This window comes from Maylandia zebra, linkage group LG16 (genome assembly GCF_041146795.1).
Source record: "Maylandia zebra isolate NMK-2024a linkage group LG16, Mzebra_GT3a, whole genome shotgun sequence".
NCBI lineage: Eukaryota > Metazoa > Chordata > Actinopteri > Cichliformes > Cichlidae > Maylandia > Maylandia zebra.
Genome location: NC_135182.1, coordinates 34,194,109 through 34,214,988, shown reverse-complemented (window position 1 = coordinate 34,214,988; position 20,880 = coordinate 34,194,109). Strand labels below are relative to the sequence as shown.

Here is a 20,880-nt window from a genome sequence, read left to right as displayed (position 1 = left end):
ATATATATATATATATATATACATATGTGTGTGTGTGTGTTTTATATATATGTAGGGAAAATAATCAATGTTTAAGTGTGGGATGGACTGTTTTTACTTACTTAAAACTGAACTTAATTCAAAGCTTAAAGAACAAAGAGAGGAAAAACAGAGAGAGACTGAAACGTAGGCCCCTGGGCACGAGTTTGTTTCCAAGTACATAATGTCTTTACTTTCCTCTGTGTCTCAGTGTTGAACAGATACTTGGACAAAACAACAAAAGGCAGAAGATTTATGCCTCAATTTGGTTTAAGGGCAGAGCAGGAGAACAGACAATTCTGTGGAGGTTTCTTCATCGCCTTCACTGCAACATAATCTACAGCTGTACATGTTACAGCCTCTGTAAGCACCCACATTCACCTCAGGTAGGTTACACAGTCAGAAACAGATGGGTTTTTTTTTTAAAACTAAAATAGTTTAAAAATATATTTTGCAAAATTTTGAATTATTTAAAATGCAAATCAGACTAATATCAGTAGAAGATTTTGGATAAATTTTTTTGTGTGTGATCAACTATTAATCTGTTAAATCGACATGAGGAAATAATCCTGAAATATTTTCCAAAGGCGAAACATGGAATAAAAATAGCGCGACAGGACTCACACATAGCAGCAGCAGCTCTGTGGTTTAACTTGTGCTTTTGCCCACTTTATAAATCCTCCACTGCAGCACTGGAGTGGAAGAGTGGTTTGGTTTTGCAATCTGCAGCCACTGCTCAGATGCAGCGTGAACAGCCAACACCAAACCCCTGCCCCATAAAAAAGAGAAACAAAATCCAATCAGTCTATAAACTACAGACTAAAGATAGCAGTTTTCCATGAGCGAGTTTATCCCTCAAATCCCAAATCGACTGCTTTGCATTTCAAAGCGGGAAAATAAACATTTTGATAAAAACAGACAAGAATAAACCTCATGCCTTTGGGCGCGTTTGCACCTATTTTTATCCACTCAAAGCTGCGGTAGTTTTCCAACTTTAAATTGATGTTCTGGCATCACAAATGCCAGAATACTGAGTCAGTAGGTGGAATCGGGGATGCCGTAGGTAATCCAGATATCGGTACGGAAAAGTGTGCTAAGCCAGATGCGACTATGGACCCGTCACCTCGGTGTATGATGAGATTTACATGATCTTATTAAGAAGTCCAAAGATGTATTAATCAGCTTATTAAATGTTTGGAGCTTTACGCACGTCTCGCGGGACGAGGAACACTGGTGCTCTCCATTTTATTAATGTTTTAAAACACAAGAACATTTTATTGTCATCTAATTTAATTGCTAACTATCAGTGAACAGACACCCACACGGGGTCAGTTTATGTTTTTTATGCTTCAGTATGTTTGGTGTGTGAATTTCTGTCTTTTTGTTGCATGTTAAACTTGCCTGCAGTGTCACAGTGACGTGTCAGCACCATTAACCTGTTGTTGTGAGAGACTTTTCAGAGTTTCGATTGCTTAGCCCAGTGTGATTTTGTCCTCATCTATTAAAGAATGATACAAAACAGTAGTTTTAGTTTCGATCAAGACTAGACGGCGAGAAAGCACGGTCGACTTTACACTGAGTCAGGTTATTTTGTTGTAAATCTGCAAATATGGCTCGTCTGTGAAGCACTTTGTTGTACCTGTGACTCTTAAATGTGCTATAGAAATAAAATTGAAATTGAAATTGAAAATTCAAAGTTGACTTGCCTGCTGAGAAATCACTCAAAGCCGTGCCCTAAACCTAACCCACCAGCTCCCAGAATATGTGAGGACAAAAGGCTAGGGTTACCAAAACTGCGGCTGTTGCTCGCAGCCTGCAACAACTTTCTGCTACAACACCTTCACACCGCACAGAGATCTGTAGCATGAACGTGTGTTGATGGCTAAAAAAGAAAAGCTCATTTCTTTTGTTGCCCCCTCCTTCTAAATTATCGTGACAGGGCTACAGCCTTTATCTCCTCCTCGGGGCTTCACCAGCTGCTCACCTCTAATCAAACCTTCTCTGACACTCACTGTGTGTGTGTGTGTGTGTGTAGGTGTGTGTGTGTGTTTATCACCTTTCTCTCTAAAGTCATTCTGATGTGTTGTATAATTGCATTCATCCACTACAAGCCTGCTCTCTTTTGTTTGTTGGCTGTTAAATGCTTTCTGCCTCTTGGTGCTTCCTTTTGTGTCTCTTTCTCTTGACAGCCTCTCTAAATCACTCCACAGTACACACACGCACGCACACACATGCACACTGTGTAGATTCAGCCACACCGAGCTTTCAATCAAAAACCCAAACTATAATCTATTCTTTAACCTGTAACTCAAAGGGGCTTCATTTTTGAGTTTTTTCAGTCACATCAGTGTCTGCTGTCAACGTTTCCTCTCGAGCGCATCAGAGGCAGTCTTCGCTCTCGCTCATACTCAGTGGCACGATTCCTCCCGAGGCTCAAAACACAGATTAACACTCCCGATTCTCCTCTTACTCGCTCTGAGACCTTGGTCATTATAAACATGTCCTTGTGTGGCTGCTTGTTGCTCATCAGCCGCGGCCACTGCTTCAATGAAAATAAACAAGCAAACCGGAGCTTTAATACATTTCATAAATATATTCAACTGTGACTCATTATATGCTCATTAGTTTCACTGACAAAACAGATTGTTTTTACAATCATTGTGAGCTTATGTGCATATATTTCCCAGCGTGCTCTGCAGTGAGGTTACAATGTTGCAGTGTTTTTGCAGTTTTTTCCCCTTAAATTCAGTTCAGTTTCTTTGCAATGTGTCAGATATATGTAACTGGAGCACCAGTGGTATCATATTTGATGTTATAGAATAGAATAGAATTCAACTTTATTGTCATTGCACATGCACAGGTACAGGGCAACAAAATGCAGTTTGCATCCATCCAGAAGTGCTTTAGCCATGATATAGATATATTACAATATATATTAGCAATAATATAGATATGTAAGTATATTACAGAAATGGGTCTATTATGGTATGTTAAAATGTACACGGTATGAAGTATGTTATGAATATTCTATAACTATAAGTATGTACAGGCTGTAGTGAGTACAAGCTATGTACAGGATATAAATATGAAATAAAAAACTATACAGAAATATGAGATATACAGTTATGCAGAAATGTGAACTATGCAAGTTATAAACAGTTGTAGGATTAAAAATGATCGTATGTACAGAATGATTATCAGTGTGATCTGTCAGCCCTGAACCCTTTATATGTTACCGTTTGTTTAAGATAAGTAAACTGTGAGTAATAAAATGCACAGAATACAAAATGTAGCAAAAATGATATGAATTCAAACTCAATTTCCCCAAATTCCACTCATTTTAAAGCCACCTCTTACAGGATGCTTTAAAATGATCGCCACACCCCTCATGCACTGCTGCACTGTGTATAACTGCTCTGGTAAATAGAAGTCGATCCAAGGAAGAAGAATATGTCTTTATTCTTATGTCTTCCTGTTATCTGCCCTTTGTTTTTGTTAATGTGTTACTGTAGCATTCATCCGCTCATCCGATTGTTGTGTGCCGTTTTTCATTAATGTAGAGTATTTATTGTGCGCTATTACCGAAGAGGCCTGGCCAGTCTGAGCAGCCCTTTATCTGTGATGAAAGCCCGGCTCACTGTAATGACTAGCTGGTGACAAATGGAACTCAAGTTGACAGAGCTAAATGTGATGGGCAAATGCACACACACACACACACACACACACACACACACACACACACACAAGGACACGCACGCCTTTTAAATAATTGCAACACTGCAAGGTGTGCATGAAGGTGTCAGCCTGACACCTGGCAGAGCACTCAGCCAGCTGTCGGCATTACATCGATTACACCAAGAATGTGTTTAAAACTGTGTGGGGATGGATACTTAACCCCAATAGTTTCCCACTTACTAACCCTTTGTAACAGAGTGTGTTGAAGCTGGCAGCGTGAAAGAAGAACTGATATATTTCCTTACAGCAAGTGTAAGTCCAGAGCGGATACCACGAGAAATGAACCAGCAGGTCACAGAGCCTGTCTAAAGGACCAGGCAGGAGCTATCTGGTAGTTTTAAAGCACCTTTTTACATCTGTGGATGCTAATCACACATTTCAACATCAAAATGAAAGAAGACAATGATCATAGGCAAAGAAGTCAGATGTAGGCCTGATTGCAGACTGTGAACATGCTCTAACAAGACTGTTAAAATCTATAAAAGCAGAAGATGCAAAATCAATAAGCATTTCATGGAAGCAGCGTACAAGGCCTGCTCTGATAGAGGGATATGAACCAATTTCTCCCTCCATCTCTCTGAGTGTGTGCGTGTGTGTACACGCATTAGTGTTTATTCAACACCTGACTACTTTAAATGCAATCAAAGCGGTTCTTACATGGGATAGATAACAATTCCTGAAGCCTAATCCCCGTGATAAAAATCTCATTAGCCTTCACAAATCGTGTTGTTATGAGGGAAACCATGCAGTTATTTATCACCGTGCCTTGTTGCCTGGCCTGTTGCTGGGCATTTAATATGGTTTGATAAATCTATGGGGGACTATTATTTACAGTGAGGGAGCATAAATACAAATAAATCTAATTTATTGACCACTTTTCATGATGTTCAAAACAGTGATGCAGAGAGCTTAGCCTGAATCCACTTCATTATATCGGCGCTCATATGAACCACAAATCCATATAGATCTCCAGGCAGGGGTTATCTAATCACATTAATCACATCGAGTGTAACGATAACAAGCACATTTGTCTGATTATTTTCATTTATTTATTACTGCTAGTTTTCCCCTGTTTATGCCGTATTATTACATCCGAAAAGAACACCAATAAAATATTCAGGCGACGTGTTTGAGCTGTTTATTTTTATTCTGACAGTAAGTTCGGGGTAGGGTCCTGTTAGCTCTCTACACAGAGTAGTGACTGAGAAGCACAAGCACGCTGTGTTTTACTGGAGCTGGAGGCTGAGTGTGATGCTTAACAGTAACAGATCTTCAGTGATTTCCTGTTTCTTTTGCAGAAAAATAGTTTAAATATGAATATGGAAATGGACAATGGTCATTTATATTCTTTTCTTTGTCATAAATGTTCTGTTTTCCTATGCTCAGCTAACTGGTTTGCTACATATCGTCCATGATCGTGGCGTCAGTTTTCTTATCTAAATTCAAACGTTCAGGTTTAATGTCGTATCTAAATGTTGGATTAATACTATAAGAAGAACTTTAACAACCATAAAAATGCATAAAATAAAGTAATGATGTAACAACTGATGCAAAATAATGAGTAGAACCAGTCGTAAAATTCTTAAATTATCTTCAAACTTAACAATAGAGTAGAAACAAAAAAGCACTTCAGCCTCTTTAGGTTAAAAACCCAGAGCCTTTATTAAACCCCTAAATTGAAAGCACTCATGAAAAGCTGTAATTGTTTGATGTGAAAATTGAAAGCACTTTGTACGAAGCCACTTTTGTAGCCTTTGTGTGTGTGAGTGTGTAGGAGGGTGTGGGAGTGGGTGAGATTGTGTGTATGCATCTATTTTTCTGATTCTTCAGCTCTTTTTTTTTCTTTGCTGCTGTGGCAGCTTCAAGCATTGATAATAACGATAAGAGTACCTGGGAGAGAAAGAGGGGCTTGTTGAGCTTCACGGTCATCTCAAGTCACTGCATTGTGAATGGGGTTGTGTGTACGTTGCGCTACGCTCGAGGTTTCTCTGAAGGAAATCATTCCTCTGTTGTTCTCTCTGTCTCTCACTTCAATTATCTGAGAACTTTCCAGGATGTTAGTTCCTACCCTCGAGGTCTCCAGCTGTCTGATTAGGACAGAGAGGTGGAGGAAAGGACTAATTTGTGTGTACGCGAGTGTGAGTGACAGGGCTAGAGGCGAGGCCGTAACAAGATGTAATGACGGCGGCTGATGTATCGCTACCGGCGTTCCTTTCTGCTAATTCGTCACATACTTCACGCACTGCTCGCCAGAAAACAAGCAAGCAGCGATGACTCACTTCATCCAGATCATTTGTATCCAGCTGTGGTAAACAGCCAATTTTATACATGTAAGTACTCCGCTGGCTTTGTCGCCCTATTGTGTGGTCTCAAAAAGCACTCGCTGATCAGCTGTCGAACATAAAGTGGTAGGTGAAATTACACACCTCGTAGCACATAAGCGCACAACCTTCAGGGTTGGCATTTTGAATTTTCACATCACTGTGGCCAACGTGTGGAAAATTGCTTTCATATTTCATTGTTGCTCTCTGAGACCTATAATTTATATCACAGGAATACAGTAATGAAACTGTGGACTCCACAAGTCATTGGTTCTGTATAACATATTATCAAGTAGATCATTTCTGTATTTCTGTTGTAGAGGTGAGATAAGTAAGTTTAGCTGTGGGACTTCTTAGTTGTATATATAATTTCATACGATGTATCACATATTCATTTAATGGAAATATGAAAGCGTGGTAAAGCTATAGATGGGCTGCCATTAATACAACAACATCACACCACCCATACAATGCTTTATCTGTCACACACACTGCTAATTTAATGACTGGGAAGGGGATTTTTTCCCCCCCACAAGTTTGGCCTGTGGGAACATGTTTGTTTGTCTTTGGGGGGGTTTATGTACATGTTCATAAACTAGCCTACTTCTGTTCAACTATCTGTATTTCAGGCAAAGTAAAAAAAAAATCAAGAAGTGGAGGAGAAATAATTGCTGCTTCAGTGCAAACATATTGCAGATTGCTGCAGATAGTTGTGATGAGGTCAGTAACTAACTGAGAGACATAGAGACTAAAACAAACAAAGCAAAACCAGATATATTAGTGGCATCTATTTCAAACTTTGCAAAACATCAAACAAAGTTTGTAATTTTTGCTTTTCTAATCAGTGATGTCACAGTCATCTTTTAATACCCAATCACTGTTGACTAAATAGGTTTTGGGGTTTTTTTTCGGTTACTTATCATTTACCCGTGTATGCATGACTTCCATGTCCAAATACAGCAGGGCTCACATGTTTTTACATGATTCTTAATTAAATAAGCTGGTTGTTTTTAAAATATGTGCATGTCAGAACGGTGGCCATAAAACAACTAATTAGTGACGTGTGAGACGTCTCTGTGGGATTTTAGTCTCTCAGCAAACATTCTTTTCACCGTCCACATACAGAGACCTGCATTCAAAGCTGTTAAAAACTGGCTTGTGATTTTAATATTACTTTTCCATTTGCTGTATCACTGTGGTTCTGGTCATGTTTCTGCCTGCAGAAAAGGGAACACGCATTGATTTTTCTTAGAAGTTTACTGAACTGTGCTACCAGAAACATTCTCTAAACTTTCCTAGTGAGAACAAAGGCACAGGAGCCGTTGAATGTGTGTGCTTTTATAAAAATATGTATAAAACCTGGTTAACTTTATAAAATCTAAATTGAGCCGTCAGATAGGTGGGAAGAGAAACAGGCTTCTGTTTTCCTCTTATCCTCCACTGCTCCTTGAACTGAGATGATTCATGAATATAATGTGCTTTAAAGTCAAAGAAGTGGGTGTTTTGTTATTAAGCTGGGTTATGAAGCAGCATTGGTCAAAACAAAAATTCTGAACAGAGGCCAAAGATAAAGACTTCCTTCTCCATGAATCATCGCTGAGAAAATGATGAAAATGAGACAGGAGGAAGCAGACAGGAGTGACAGAGAGAAGAATGCCCGTCCATTTGTGAACATCAGCTCTCGCGATCTAATTAGTCTTCAGGCTGTTGACAGCAAACATCTGGCTGCCTCTCTCATGCCTGTTTGTCACTTCCACACGGGAAGAAAACGGCTTCATCCGTGACTCAACTCTGTCCTCGAGGAATCTTTTGCAGAACATCTGCTATAGCCGGTGTATCAAGAGTCCATCATTCACAAAGTGCTTTAGCTGGACTTTAAACCACCTGTGTCCTTGTAGCTGTGCTCATCACGTCTGTCACTTAAAATATTGATGACTGCAACGATTAAGTGACAGAGCTATCAAATATAGAGGTTCTTTGCACAGATTATTTGGAAGTAAAACCAAAATGCTGACCCTTATAGTAGCTTTGCATGGTTAACAGTTAAAAAATAATCATTATTTATCTTATACCAAGCCTTTGTGCAGCTTTTCAGTTGATTCAGAGTCTGAAACAAGCTGGTTTAATCCATCCATTTGCTTCAACTTTCACAGTTGTGAAATTTCTTCTGCAGCCAAACTGGGGTTTTGGTTCATTTAAAAAAAAAAAAAAATCCATAAATTCATAATTATTCTTGATTTCTTACACCGCAGGTTTACCTGCACTGTTCCTGTCAGCTGTAGTTTCTTATTTGCATCACAAACATGTGGGAACACTTACTAAAACTTGCAGAACAGCTGAGGGGTGACTGAGACTACATCCACACTAGGCCAGATAGACTTGAAAACGGCGTTTTCGTCTGAAAACACTCCGCGTCCACACTAGCGCTTTTTTAGTCGTTTTCAGAGAGTTGTGCGTCCACATTGAAACAGCCGAAAACACTTACGTTCCAGTCCTACGCATGCGTGAAACGCAAGAAGATTCGGCCTGCCTCATTTCTGTCTGCTGCTTATTTACTTTCCGGCTCTTTGAAACGTCGCTGCAGAATGTTGAGGAAAAGCATGCAGCGAGTTTTTTAAATGGACTAACAATGAGGTGGAGTTGTTGCTGCGAGTAACACAAAAGTACAAAGTTGCAAAAGTGAGTGAGAATTAAATAAGTTTGAAGAAAAGCTCTCTGCAGCATGTACAGACTGATATTAATCTTTAATAGGACTGTCAAACAAAACAACTGCTGTATAATGTCCTCCGCTATCTTTTTTTAATTGGTCACATGACTGCATCACATGATGCGTCATCATTTTAGAAAGTCTGCGTTTTCACTGTCCACGCTGCAACACAAACGCACCGTCTTCAAATGTATGCGTTTTCAAGAGCGTTTTCAAAACGCTGCGTTTTTCCTTGGGGAAAACGCCGTCTCAGTGTGGACGAGAGGCCAAAACGGAGAGAAAACGATGCGTGTGGACGTAGCCTGAGACAAAGTTTCAGAAACATTAGCTCTAACAGGCTGATGATGACAGTCACATTATTACTGACAAATACACAGAGATACATAAGTAACTTTTGGTCTGTCACAAATAAAATTCACAGGATGGCGATAAGATGAAGGAAGTATTGCGGGGCTAGTATTGTCTGCCTCCCACGCTCACAGGCATGCTTTCCAATCACAGGAGATCAAATTGTCTGCTGCAGAGGCCACAGCTGAAACTTTTGAAAATGCCCCCAATCTGCTTCATCAAGCCATCATCAAGCATTGCACTGAATTTGCATTTTACTCCCAGGAGCTGCTTCCTCTGCCAAGCTCTGCTGCTGTGTGTACCACTGCCGGATGCTGCTGAGGAACATGTTAGTAATTCATGAGAAAACAACCTCTGACTTAACAAAATGCTACAGATTACATTTTTATTCATGCTTATTTGTCGTGGCTGGTGGTTTCTGGTGTTCATGGTTTCTAATGTGGTTTGTTATAAAACTATTTGCAAACTGTGTCTAAAACTAAAATGGGATCATAGAGGATTCTGTGTAATGTTCTGGAAACATCTTGCACTGCACGGAGATTTTTCACATCCCAGTGAAAAACTAGTCTTCCACTTTCTCCCATTCATTAGATGTTTCAAAAAGGAAATTTTCCACAGCTTCAACATCTTTTACATTCTGGGAATGAGTCAGAGCAGAAAAATGAAATAAAAAAAAGTCCAATTCCACAGACAACATGTTTTGAAGTGTGGCTTCATCTATATTTAGACATTTACTTCATCTGACTAGAATATCGTCATCTGCTCCTGCACTCCTCTTTCTGTGTTTGCTTTGAATGAAGTACCTGAATTTTTCACTGATGTTCTGCTCTGTGTTAAACTATCTGCCTTAATGTTGCATTAATTTCCTGCTTGATTCTCACATATTGTTTCTGCGTAGCTTCAAACACTGAAATATTTTGCAGTGTGATGGAACAACAGCAGATTGTGAACTGTGAAGCTAGACGTCAGGACCTGTGTGTTTGGGCATTCACTAACATTTCATATGTGAAAATTCACTGCTCTGAGGAAATCTGATGGTCAAAATCATAACTGTGAAGCACGCAAACACAAACACAAACAGATACATTCTTTCAGCAGTCAGTTTGTGAGATGCAGCTCCTTTGTCTCGCTGCAAGGCTTGTTGTTAGTGTCTTTCTGAATTTAGTCACTTATTTAGCTTGCATGATGATGAGCACGCAAAACAGATTATAAATAGATAGATAGTTCAATGCTATCTCTCTCGCACACATAATAACACACATAAACAGAGCCTCCTGAAGCAGCATGGGATTCTTAGAGACAAAGAAGAAATAGTGGAGTGTTAAAGATCAAAGACACTGGCATGCACATGGAAAACTATGCCATCTTCGTATGTATTAGTTACCCTTACTAATTAAGATCAACAGCATACTTGCACCTATAACAACATCCTTAATTCATGGGAAAAGACATTTCAGGCCGCTTCACTTTAAATAATCCCAACTCAGAAGAGACAAACTTTTCCCCTTAAACAAGAGGAATGATTGAAGGAAGTAATTACCTCCATCAAACAGGAGGAAATTACAGGAAGGAAGGGCAAGTCAACACGGTGAAGAAAAAGCTTTTTTACAATCAGAAAATCAATTTCTAGAAATAAATTTGTCTCCAGCGTCTGCTTCTTGTCTGAGGATGGAGGATAAGGTGCAGATGTGAAAGTCTAAAGGTGGCATTATTTTTAGTTGCAGCTCGAAATCAATACGTGGTCGCGGGAGAAAATGGGAAAACCTTCAGTCAATCACGACCTTTCCTTCAGATTCATCATGTTCTGCCTTTGCTCTGTGTGTCTGGAACATAAAATTGATTTGACAAGAAGAGGTACATGTTAGAGCAACAGGACAGGGCATCTCGTGTTAAAGAAAAAACTTTTTATCAAAGACACTTTGGGATATTTCAGTCCAACTATTTGTCAAGTTACCCAAGAAAAGATCAGGCAGATAAATGTTATTCCAAGTTGAGTTTGTTTTTCCATTGGACTGGAAGATAAATGTAGAGTTTCCACACGACCAGGAAATGCTGATATCTTCTGTTGCTACATTACCAACCACTCTGTTTCTGGTTGAAGACAACCTAATGGAAGGTTTTTGGCCACAGTGCTGCTGCCTCCCCAGGTCTCATACTGGCAGCAGTTCCTGTATTTAAATACCCGATAAATTAACTGGTAGAATGAAGCAAAACTGGGTCGAAAACGTGACAGGTCTACGCTGAAAATGAGTCTGCATGTGACAAATGTGCAATATGGCCCTTTTCTTACTGTGTGTGCAAATTTGGCTAATTTTGCTGTAGTGGTCAAATAATACCTCATACTATACTTGTGATCCATACAGAATTTATTTAGTACACATCAGTATGTAATTTCTTGCTTCTCTTAGGCTTTCTCACAAATCAGTTAGCTCAGTTAGCCCACTCACTGTGGAATTTATCGTGTGAACATGGTCTTAGGGTCTTGCAACCACTACTGATTGCTGGATGTAAATTTAAACAGAGAGACCAACCAATTTATGCACTATGAGGCTTATTGTGCTCAGTATTTGCAGACGCTTGCTTTCAGGTGAAGGTTTGAGGAGTGTGGAAACATACATTTTATGTAAGAGAAGGCTAAAAGGCTAACAACACCAATGCAGAAGCCCCTTAAAGCTGCATTCTCTGCAGGATACAACGCTACTGGTGCCAAATCACAAAAACAGTTGCGTCAAAACCCCCAAAATCAGACGAACCCCTATGAGCAAGCACTTGGCGACAGTGAGAAGCAAATTCTTCCTTTAAACAGGAAGAAACCTCCGGCAGAACCAGGCTCAGCGAGGGGCGGGGCCATCTGCCATCAGAGAAGAAAAGGAACATCATCTTTAGCTCACGAGTGTCCAGTTTGTCTCAGTTTCAAAATTCAGTGGCAGCTATGATGAAAACAATAACCAACCAATGGCTGATGTAACGGATCATTTTTTGTGTTGTAAATTAAAAATGATTTTCCCTTCTCCCTGCACAGACCTGATTCTACAATAACATCATCAAAAATCATCCTTTCATCCCTTCATATTTACTACAGACACTCAAACTCCCCATCACTTGGATGTGAATCATTTTGGGGCACTTACTCAAACTAGTTATCCTCAACAGGCACTTGTGTGGATTCACACCTCACTTTTGTTTAAACAATGAAGGCAGCCACTGTAAATGGTCACAGTTTTGCTTGTTGTGCCAGTTCCTCAGTGGAAATCAGTAGCAACCCCGTCCTCAGTACGGCATCATGAAGAATTATGTAGATGTTGGGCAAGTGTGGAAAACACAATTTATGGCCAACGAAAGCATTCATCATTAATAACGGGAGTAGGGAGTAGAGCCACCTTTATTAATCATAGTGGAAAATAAGGGAGTCCAACATGTGGGAGTCAGGACTTTGTGATCCAGTGCATATTTGTGCTTAATCTATTTTTAACCATAACAAACTGGTTTTGTTTTATAAACCTAGCAATAACTCTGTGCAGAAAATACTGAAATGGTTGCATTCTGATGCTTGTGTTCTGTTCTGGTCAGTTTGAAGTGTTGGAATTACTGTCAGGATGTGATAGAGAAAAAAATATGGAAAAATCTCTATTTCTCTGTTTCAGCCTCCGTTTCTTCTCTCTACACCATTTCTGTCTCGCAAACATGTTCACTTGATCCTACTCTTTGATCACCATCTTTGAATCCGGTCGTGTGAGCCTTTTCATCCTCTTTCCTCACAGCGGGACTTTTAGTGTGAATGTACACAAGCTGTTTGCTCATATTTCCTCCACTTTGTACAGATTTGTTTTTAAACCATCCTAATGATGATACTGTGTAGTGCCCCAAAGTCCCTTTGCTCTGCACCAACAGACAAACACTGACACGTGTAGTTGTAATAAATGTCATGCGCGCAACCCACAGTTGCATTTTCCTTACAGCAGTGTAAGATTTATTCCCAAGAGTATTGTTACAACAAAGAAGTAATCAACCAATCAATTGACTTACTTTTTAAGTTTATTTGTAAACTTGCTCATTTTTGATAGAAAATAATTAAAGTCTCAAGTCTTAGTTTCTTCTGAAGAAGCTATTCTGTGGAATAGATCGCCTCTGTGTAAAGCATGTATTTACTGCCATTATCAGACCTTTTTACCTTGAAGGCTTTTAAAGATAAACAGTCATACAGGGGTTTCTTATTTGAGCCTCTTTTATTTTCACTTCATATCATTCATGCAGATGATGAGCTAATATTATACTGGGAAAAAGACAGCCAGAAAGCATCCTACATTGTTACAGAGGCAGATGCTTACTAAATCATGTCAACCCAGCTCCTCCTGTGATGGAAGGAACTTGAAATAGTTGAAAAAAGACATTTTTGTTCTGCCGTAGTAACATTTTGGGAAAGGCTCTGTTGCAACAGGCCTGTCACCGCTACACAGAGCTCTAAAAGTCAAATAATCAAAGAATCTTAAAGTGGACCCTGAACTCGATGGGGATCCAGGGTAGCTGAATTAGCGAAGGTGTGATTTGTGAATACTGAGACGACTCGCAGCGCTGTTGTGACCAACCTTTAGACGCTCCAAAGAGACTTTGTTAAGAGAACGCTGAGTCAAATGCTTCCCCAAAGATCTGCCACTTGAGGATATTCTGAGGACACACAACGTTCCTCTTTACAACACGTTCTGTACAACTGGCCTGTTTGTTTGTGTGGGTTGCTGGGGGTTTGCATCATGCAGTGAATTCTCCTACAGAACAATCCTGATTTGTTGTGCTGCCATCAAGGTGTTTCTTTAAGATAAGCAACAAGGCTTGTGCTCATCTTCATGTTTTTTGTTCATTTTTGTGGCAGTGTTTGTTTGAGTGCTTTGAAAAAATGGAACTTATTCTCTTACAAATAAACCAGTTTCACTCCTGGTGTTAGCAGAATACAACCAGTCACCAGTCTAAATCACCTGTGGGCTCTCCTTTGCATTAACTAGCACCGAAACAACAACCAGCTTCCCAAAAACATCATGTGTTTAATTGTGATACTTTCTGATATTTTAACACTAGATGTAAATTAAAGCTGTGACTTGACCTTAATATAGTTTCCATTTATTAATTTCAGATATTCTGAAGCACACAGCGATGTAAGATCAAAAAGTGTTTGCATATATCTCAAGATTCTATATTGTTGTTACTAATGAGTCCTAATAAGTACACTAAAATTCACAAAATGGTTTGTCCACTTCACAAAACTCCCAGAAGACTCCAGAAGTAATAAGATTTCAGCAAGCTGCCAAAGGAGGGATTAATAGAGACGAATATAGAAGATTCACTGGGAAAAGGAAAACAGCTGAATAGAAATGAAGGCGGTTGTAATAAGAACGCAAAACAAGACAAAAGGTGATAAAAGGCTTAGGGAGTGAGTAAACGCTGGAGGGAAACAGGAAGAGGAAGAATGATGAAAGAGATTGATTTCTGTGTCGTGATAATTCAGTATTTCCTTTTAGCAAAATACCGCCGTGGAATTTATTGTAGAAATATATATTGTTTTCTCTTTTTTAACAGTTAGTTGTGCAGTTTTGTGGGAGACCTTTTAATGTGAAAATCTCCGTCCTGAGACATGACTTCATTGGTAGTGTCTACCTTTAAAAAAGAGACGTCTCTATATGCTGGTCAAAGTAGAAGGTTATCGTGTTTAAATTATGCATTTGTTATTTTCGGGGAGTGAGCACTAATAATTAGTATTATGAGTAATTATGAGTAAGATGTGCTTTAGAGTGATGTGGGTGTCACATACAGGTTGGAAGATCAGTAGAGAGTGTCAGAAAAAGAGATGGGCAGTAACGTGTTAAAAGTAATGCGTTTGAGTATCGAGTAAAGTAAGGGATTACTATTGCAAATAATTAGATTACTGTTACTCTCCCATAAGCACGCTGCGTTAGAAAACCGTGATGTTGTTTGTGAGAGTGTCTCATGACAATGACGTATGAGCGTGCAACGTCCGTGGCAGCAACAGACGTGTGTAGATCAACAATAGATAATATGGAGGAAGCCGAATGTGTGGAAGTACTGACATTACTACAAAAACATTAGTCCCCTGTTCACTCTGCGTGGGAAGAAAACTTCTTTCTACAACGAAAAATTTAACTTCAGATCTGAGCAAGCTCCATGCACGCTGCCACGGGAATGTGAAATTCACAGAGAAACCCTCGGATCCCCCCACTGACATGACCGCTGCGGCACCGGGCAAACCTCCCACTCCTGCTAAACAGGTGGAAATAGATTTAAGAGTGACAGGACTCAGTGCTGCTGAGCCTTTGATTTTATTTATTTTTGCTGTGTTTTATTTGCATCTGTTTGAAAGTTTGCTGGAAAATTTGCAGAATTTGCTTGATGCTTAAAGTTAAAAGATTAAAACTAATAAAACAAGTTTTGATTCAACTTTATATGATGGGTTATGCTGAAAAAATTAGAATTGGCCTGAAATGTCTTGAGGTTGTGTGTCATGTTTTTAAAAAGCAACTAAGTAATAAAGTAACTAACTGCTTTTGAAAATCAGTAAAGCAACGATAACTTTCTTTTAGAAGTAATCAGTAATAAGTAACTAATTACTATTACAACACTGGTCAGAAAGAGTTCAAGTTGTCAAGTTTATGACTGTGATGAAAAAAGAAAGCTGAAGCTGTCAGATATGTAAGAAGAACACCTTAAAAATATAATATTATAAATTAATGTAGTTATCGATTTATTGTCGGTTCTACATTTTTTACCTTTAATGGCCTTCATTGGTCGATACATAATTACTTTTACGCCCGAACTCTAAAGTCTGTTTTTAATTCCTAATACTTACATTCAACAAACCTTCCAGTTTTATTCGTCTCTGTTGTGACTGATAAAAAAATAAAAAGCTAGGGCTTCAACGTTGCAACAACGTTGCAACAAATTGAAACTCTTTTTTTTACTCTTGCATTACAAAAATTTACAAATCTGTGAAAATGCTGATATTTAGCATCTCATTTGCATTTTCAGCCTAACGTTTCTGAAATGCAGCGTGTCACTGCAGGAGAGGTTTTATATTTGACCTTGTGACTCTTCACCCTGTTTGTTTCTGAGTAATTTGGCTGAATAATCTGAGCATTTACACCCACACGGGCAGGGAAATAAACAAAGGTTGAAAAGTTAACTAGTGAGGTGTAAAAGCACTGATACTCTGAATGCAGAGAAATTACCAATTTCCTTAAGCCCAGAGCTTTTATGTGGAGCTTACCACAGCTGCAGTCTTCTCGCATTATTCTTTTACGACATGTCGTTTTTAACCGATACTACTGTATCTTGAATGGGTGTTACCAAACATCTTTGCCATCACATACTTTCTTACCTGCGTTACATCATTTGTCACACAGTCCTTCTGTTAATATGTCAAAGTGTCCCTCTCAGCATCTGGAGCACTCTCCCTCATGTCCACCAAGAATTTACCGGAAACGTTGGTGTTCAGTTTGTCTCGTCTGTCTCTCATCTGTCTGTTTGTGGTTTTGGAGGTCTTGTACGGCAGTGATAAAGCTTACACTGTGTCAGCAGACTGTCATCTTCAACAGATGGGGAAATGGATCAGTTTGCATTGATCCACAAAAGGTGGCAGCAGTTACAGACACTCTCTTGAGTGTTGCCCTCTGCCGTCATCCCGCTGCGGCCAGAGCTCTTTGCATTACACTTTTTAAAAGTTGGAAAAAGTTGTTAGCCCTGCACTGAATTATGCATTGTGCTGCGATCCAACTTACATTCAGCCCACTTTCCTTCATTATTCTAACGCCGTCCTTCCCTTTTCTTCCCTCCCCTTTCTCTCAGCAGCGTCTCAGTGTGTGTCAGCGCTGGGCTGCGGACCTCACTACGAATACGCTATTGAGGATTTCTGCCTGGGCAAGTTCAGACTGGACATGCAAGAGCTGGATCAGAGACACTGGTGTAACTGGGAGGACACAGTCGAGTGAGTGGGATAATCACAGTCTCATGCACACATGCACACAAAGAGAGAGAGAGAAGCAGCCAGACATGAATGAAATCTGTTTTATATTCACACTAACACGAACAGGACATGGTGACATTTTGGTGAGGCATTAAAAAGCAATTTCATCCTTTTTTTGTTAGGTTTTATGCACTTAGAGCAATAAAAATGCTTAAATTGTCACTGTGATGTCTTCCAAAAAGCCTTGGTTTCATTCTGTTATCACCACACAAAACACATGATTTTTTTAAATTAATAATCCTCCTGTGTTTTTTTTTTTAATCGAAACAATAAGGCAGCGATACATCGTTACATAAAAAATCTGTATATTTGTTCATCCCTCACTTGAGCTGTTGCATTTTTTTCAGCTTTGGTTAGAGTCCAAAGGCTGATTATGTACTGAGTGAGAGACTACAGAGAAAGACAGTGAGTTGGAAAAAGGGGGGTAGAAGGGATTCAGAGAAACAGTCTGAACAAAAGCAGCACGCCTCTGGCATAAACACAGATCTTTTTGTGCGTGAGCAAATATTATCTTTGTGCTCGCTGCAAAAAACGGCAGCATCGTCACAGCTTTTCAGATTTGCTTTTACAATTTGAGAACATAAATTACAATTAAGTAATCACATAAATACCCCCCCACACACACACACACACACCTCCCACCTGACTGTGTTTTAAGAACATGTTTGTATTTAAAACGGTCAGCTGTCTCCATCAGGTCTGACCTTACTTTGCACAAATAAACTCTATTTTCATACCTTCATCCGTCTGTACCTGCGATAACACTGAGTAATTGCTGAGATCTGGCATCTTAGAAATAGAATTTAGTTTAACAACGGAAAAACTTTTCAAACAATTAGATCTCGAATAACATTTGAGTACGTGTCTGATGCTGCATTTTCATTTGCACTTGCACGACATGTAGTGAGAAGACTGTGCCAGGACGCTGTAAGTAGTTTTTTATTAAAATAATAAACTAAACACATCCAGGAACATGTTCAGTACTGTGCAAACGTCTTGAAAAATCCCTCATTTCATTAGATTTTGCTTCCAAGGAGCCAGACTTTCTTCTGATGGTCTTGAGTAATAGTTCTCCAGGATTTGTGAAGGAGTTTTGGACATATAAAAAGTATAAATGTCGCGCTGACCTAGTAGGTCAGCGCCAAACCTGTCTTGGAAGAAATGTATGCTTACCTGAGACGACAAAACAAGGAGTCGCTTGAAGAATACTCTGCCAAAAATGAGACCATCTGGGCATGGAAGATTCTTCCCGCTGACTCACCTCACCGAAATGGGGCCGCCGAAGCTGCTGTCAGAGTTACCAAGAGAGCCCTCCATACTCTCGGCAATACAGAGGCTCTTACCTTTAGTGAGTTTCTGACAGCACTCCAGCTAGCCGCCAACCTTGCAAATGAGAGACCCATTGATGCCAGATTTCAGAGCCGAGAAGATCGCATTGACTACATCACGCCGAATAATCTGTTGCTTGGTCGAGCCACACAAAGTGGGGACTTCAAAACTGTTGACTTCACAAATTATCCTTTCAAAAGGCTGAAGGAAATACAAACCATAGTCAACAACTTCTGGAGGTCCTGGAGCCAACTCGCTGGACCAAACCTGTTCATCCGCAGTAAATGGCATACTGCAGAGAGAAACATTGCTGTTGGAGACATAGTTTGGCTCTGCGACCAAAATGCCCTTAGAGGGCAGTTCAGACTCGCAAAAGTCATCAGCATGAATCCTGATTCTAAAGGGATCGTTCGAGATGTGCATGTGAGGGTCACTCCAAGTTCCAGCATTGCGATCAAGAGTCCAAAACCTGCTACCACAAGTCCTGAGCTGGGCACCACCTTACATCGGGACATCCAGCGTCTTGTGGTCCTTTTACTGGTGGAAGATCAAGCGAGGGACCAGCCCACCTGAGTGCGATCTTTCCAGACAGTGCTGAGCAAAGATCGAGTGGGAGGTGTCGCGCTGACCTAGTAGGTGTGGCTGTTATTCCTCTTTTCCTCCTCCTGCCCTCTACCTGTTCGGTGCTGCTGCTTACCCATGGCCGCTGATTAGACCTTGGGTGCAATCAACAACTAAGCACGGCCTGGTGTGCGCCGCCCTGCCAGGTGAGCCACATTAGAGCAATCAAGGGTGGGCGTGCCGAGTAAACCTTTAAATGCATGCAGCAGTCATTTAACCCGGGTGCAACATACTGAGAGGACGGCAAACAAAGCACTTTTCCACTGTGAGGAAGACTTTGAACAAGACAGGCTATCGGTAAGCTCTTGAGTTCACATTTTGCTTTTGCAGATGTATCTGGGACTATGGAAGCTCAGTTGTGCAAATGTTTTACGCTTAGGGAAATAGTTGCTGCATTTAAGTTTAATTATATTGACAAAAATGAATGTTTAAGTTTGAATAAATTGTTTGTGCAGTTAGTGTTCCCACATATTTATGTTAATTAATATTAAAAATAGTTACCCCAAATCCTTGGGTGGATCGTAAAACTAGTGAATAAATGTTTGGTTTTGATTTAAAGAAAATAATTCTTTGTAAAGAAAATCCTTAGTTAAAGTCTATTAAAATGTTTGTGAACTCTAAAATGTATACTTTAAAATACAATTGTTTATAAAAAAGTGTTAAATGCAAAGAAGACACATTGTGTATATTTATTTAAGAACCACAGTTAAATTAACAGTTAACCACATGGTAAATGGCTTTACTGAAGTGTATTTTGTTATTTCATCTGTCTTCTGTGTAATTTATCTGAATGGTTAATGAAATGTTCTTTATTTTTGTGTTGAAAGGTTTTTTACCTGCTGCTACCTACCAGCTATCAAACTAGTTGGTCTAAATAAAGTTGAGTGAAATTCAAAGTCTGGTCTTTTTCAAGTGTGGACACCTCACAGTCAGAGGAACACTTGACAATAAAAGTGGTCACAGCAAATATTTACTGACCTTATATTCCATGTGTTTGCAAATGTTTCAATAAATCGCTGCACCTATTGGCCACTTTTCTAGCAAAGTTTAGAGAAATGCGTGGTGACTTTTATGCAGTGCTGTATGTTTATATATTCAGATAAATGTTAGTTTAACCCTTCTGCAGGGTCTTTTTAGTGATATCACTGCTTTCCAAGGTCCTAGCAATAAATTTGGTCAAATGTATCTGGATGTAGAAGTCATTAAACCGTAGGGTTTAAGTGCGTGCATTATCAAAGATCTCAGGGAGACTTAAAAACCAGATAAAAAGCATGTAATTATCAAACTTCTGTTTTTCAAAAGGTTTGCTCTGTCGTGATTAAATGTGCATAACTTTTCCTTCAAGGGTAAACGCAGGGTTTATTTGCCAGTAATGATTTATGTGTTATATCATGTCAGCATTTAATTTAAGTTAAAAAATAACCTTATTTCTTTAATCTGTAGACCTTGTTCCACATACTCGAGAACCATGATGTGTTTAGTAGACTATCTGAGCTCATTTAAACATCATCTTGCTGCTCTACAAGAAATACACTTCAAAGGTTACTTCCACACGTGCAGTTTATCAGTTCATTGACGCTTGTGTACAAATACTGGACAACTTTGTAAATCCCAAATAAAAAAAGGTTTTATCAAATGTATGTAGTATTTAATTTCTCCATAATTTATATATATTTTTTGGTCTGAAACAAAACAGGAAGCGGGAAAAGAAAAAAAGGAAAAGGAAAAAAAGGGAATGACGGACCGAAATGTCAAAAACGGTCCAGCTGAGTAAG

General features: G+C 39.4%; 1 protein-coding gene across 2 annotated transcripts in view; it reads left to right on the top strand.

The window, feature by feature from the left end:
* The window catches only part of ramp1 (receptor activity modifying protein 1), a 63,896-nt gene that overhangs the window by 20,764 nt on the left and 22,252 nt on the right, over positions 1-20,880 (top strand). The window contains exon 2 of one of the 2 annotated variants that reach the window (XM_004566002.4): positions 16,981-17,116. In XM_004566002.4, the coding sequence (XP_004566059.1) occupies positions 16,981-17,116 (136 nt within the window). Of the gene's footprint in view, positions 1-16,977; positions 17,117-20,880 lie in introns of both variants that reach the window. The other variant, XM_004566001.4, reaches the window with a different exon arrangement.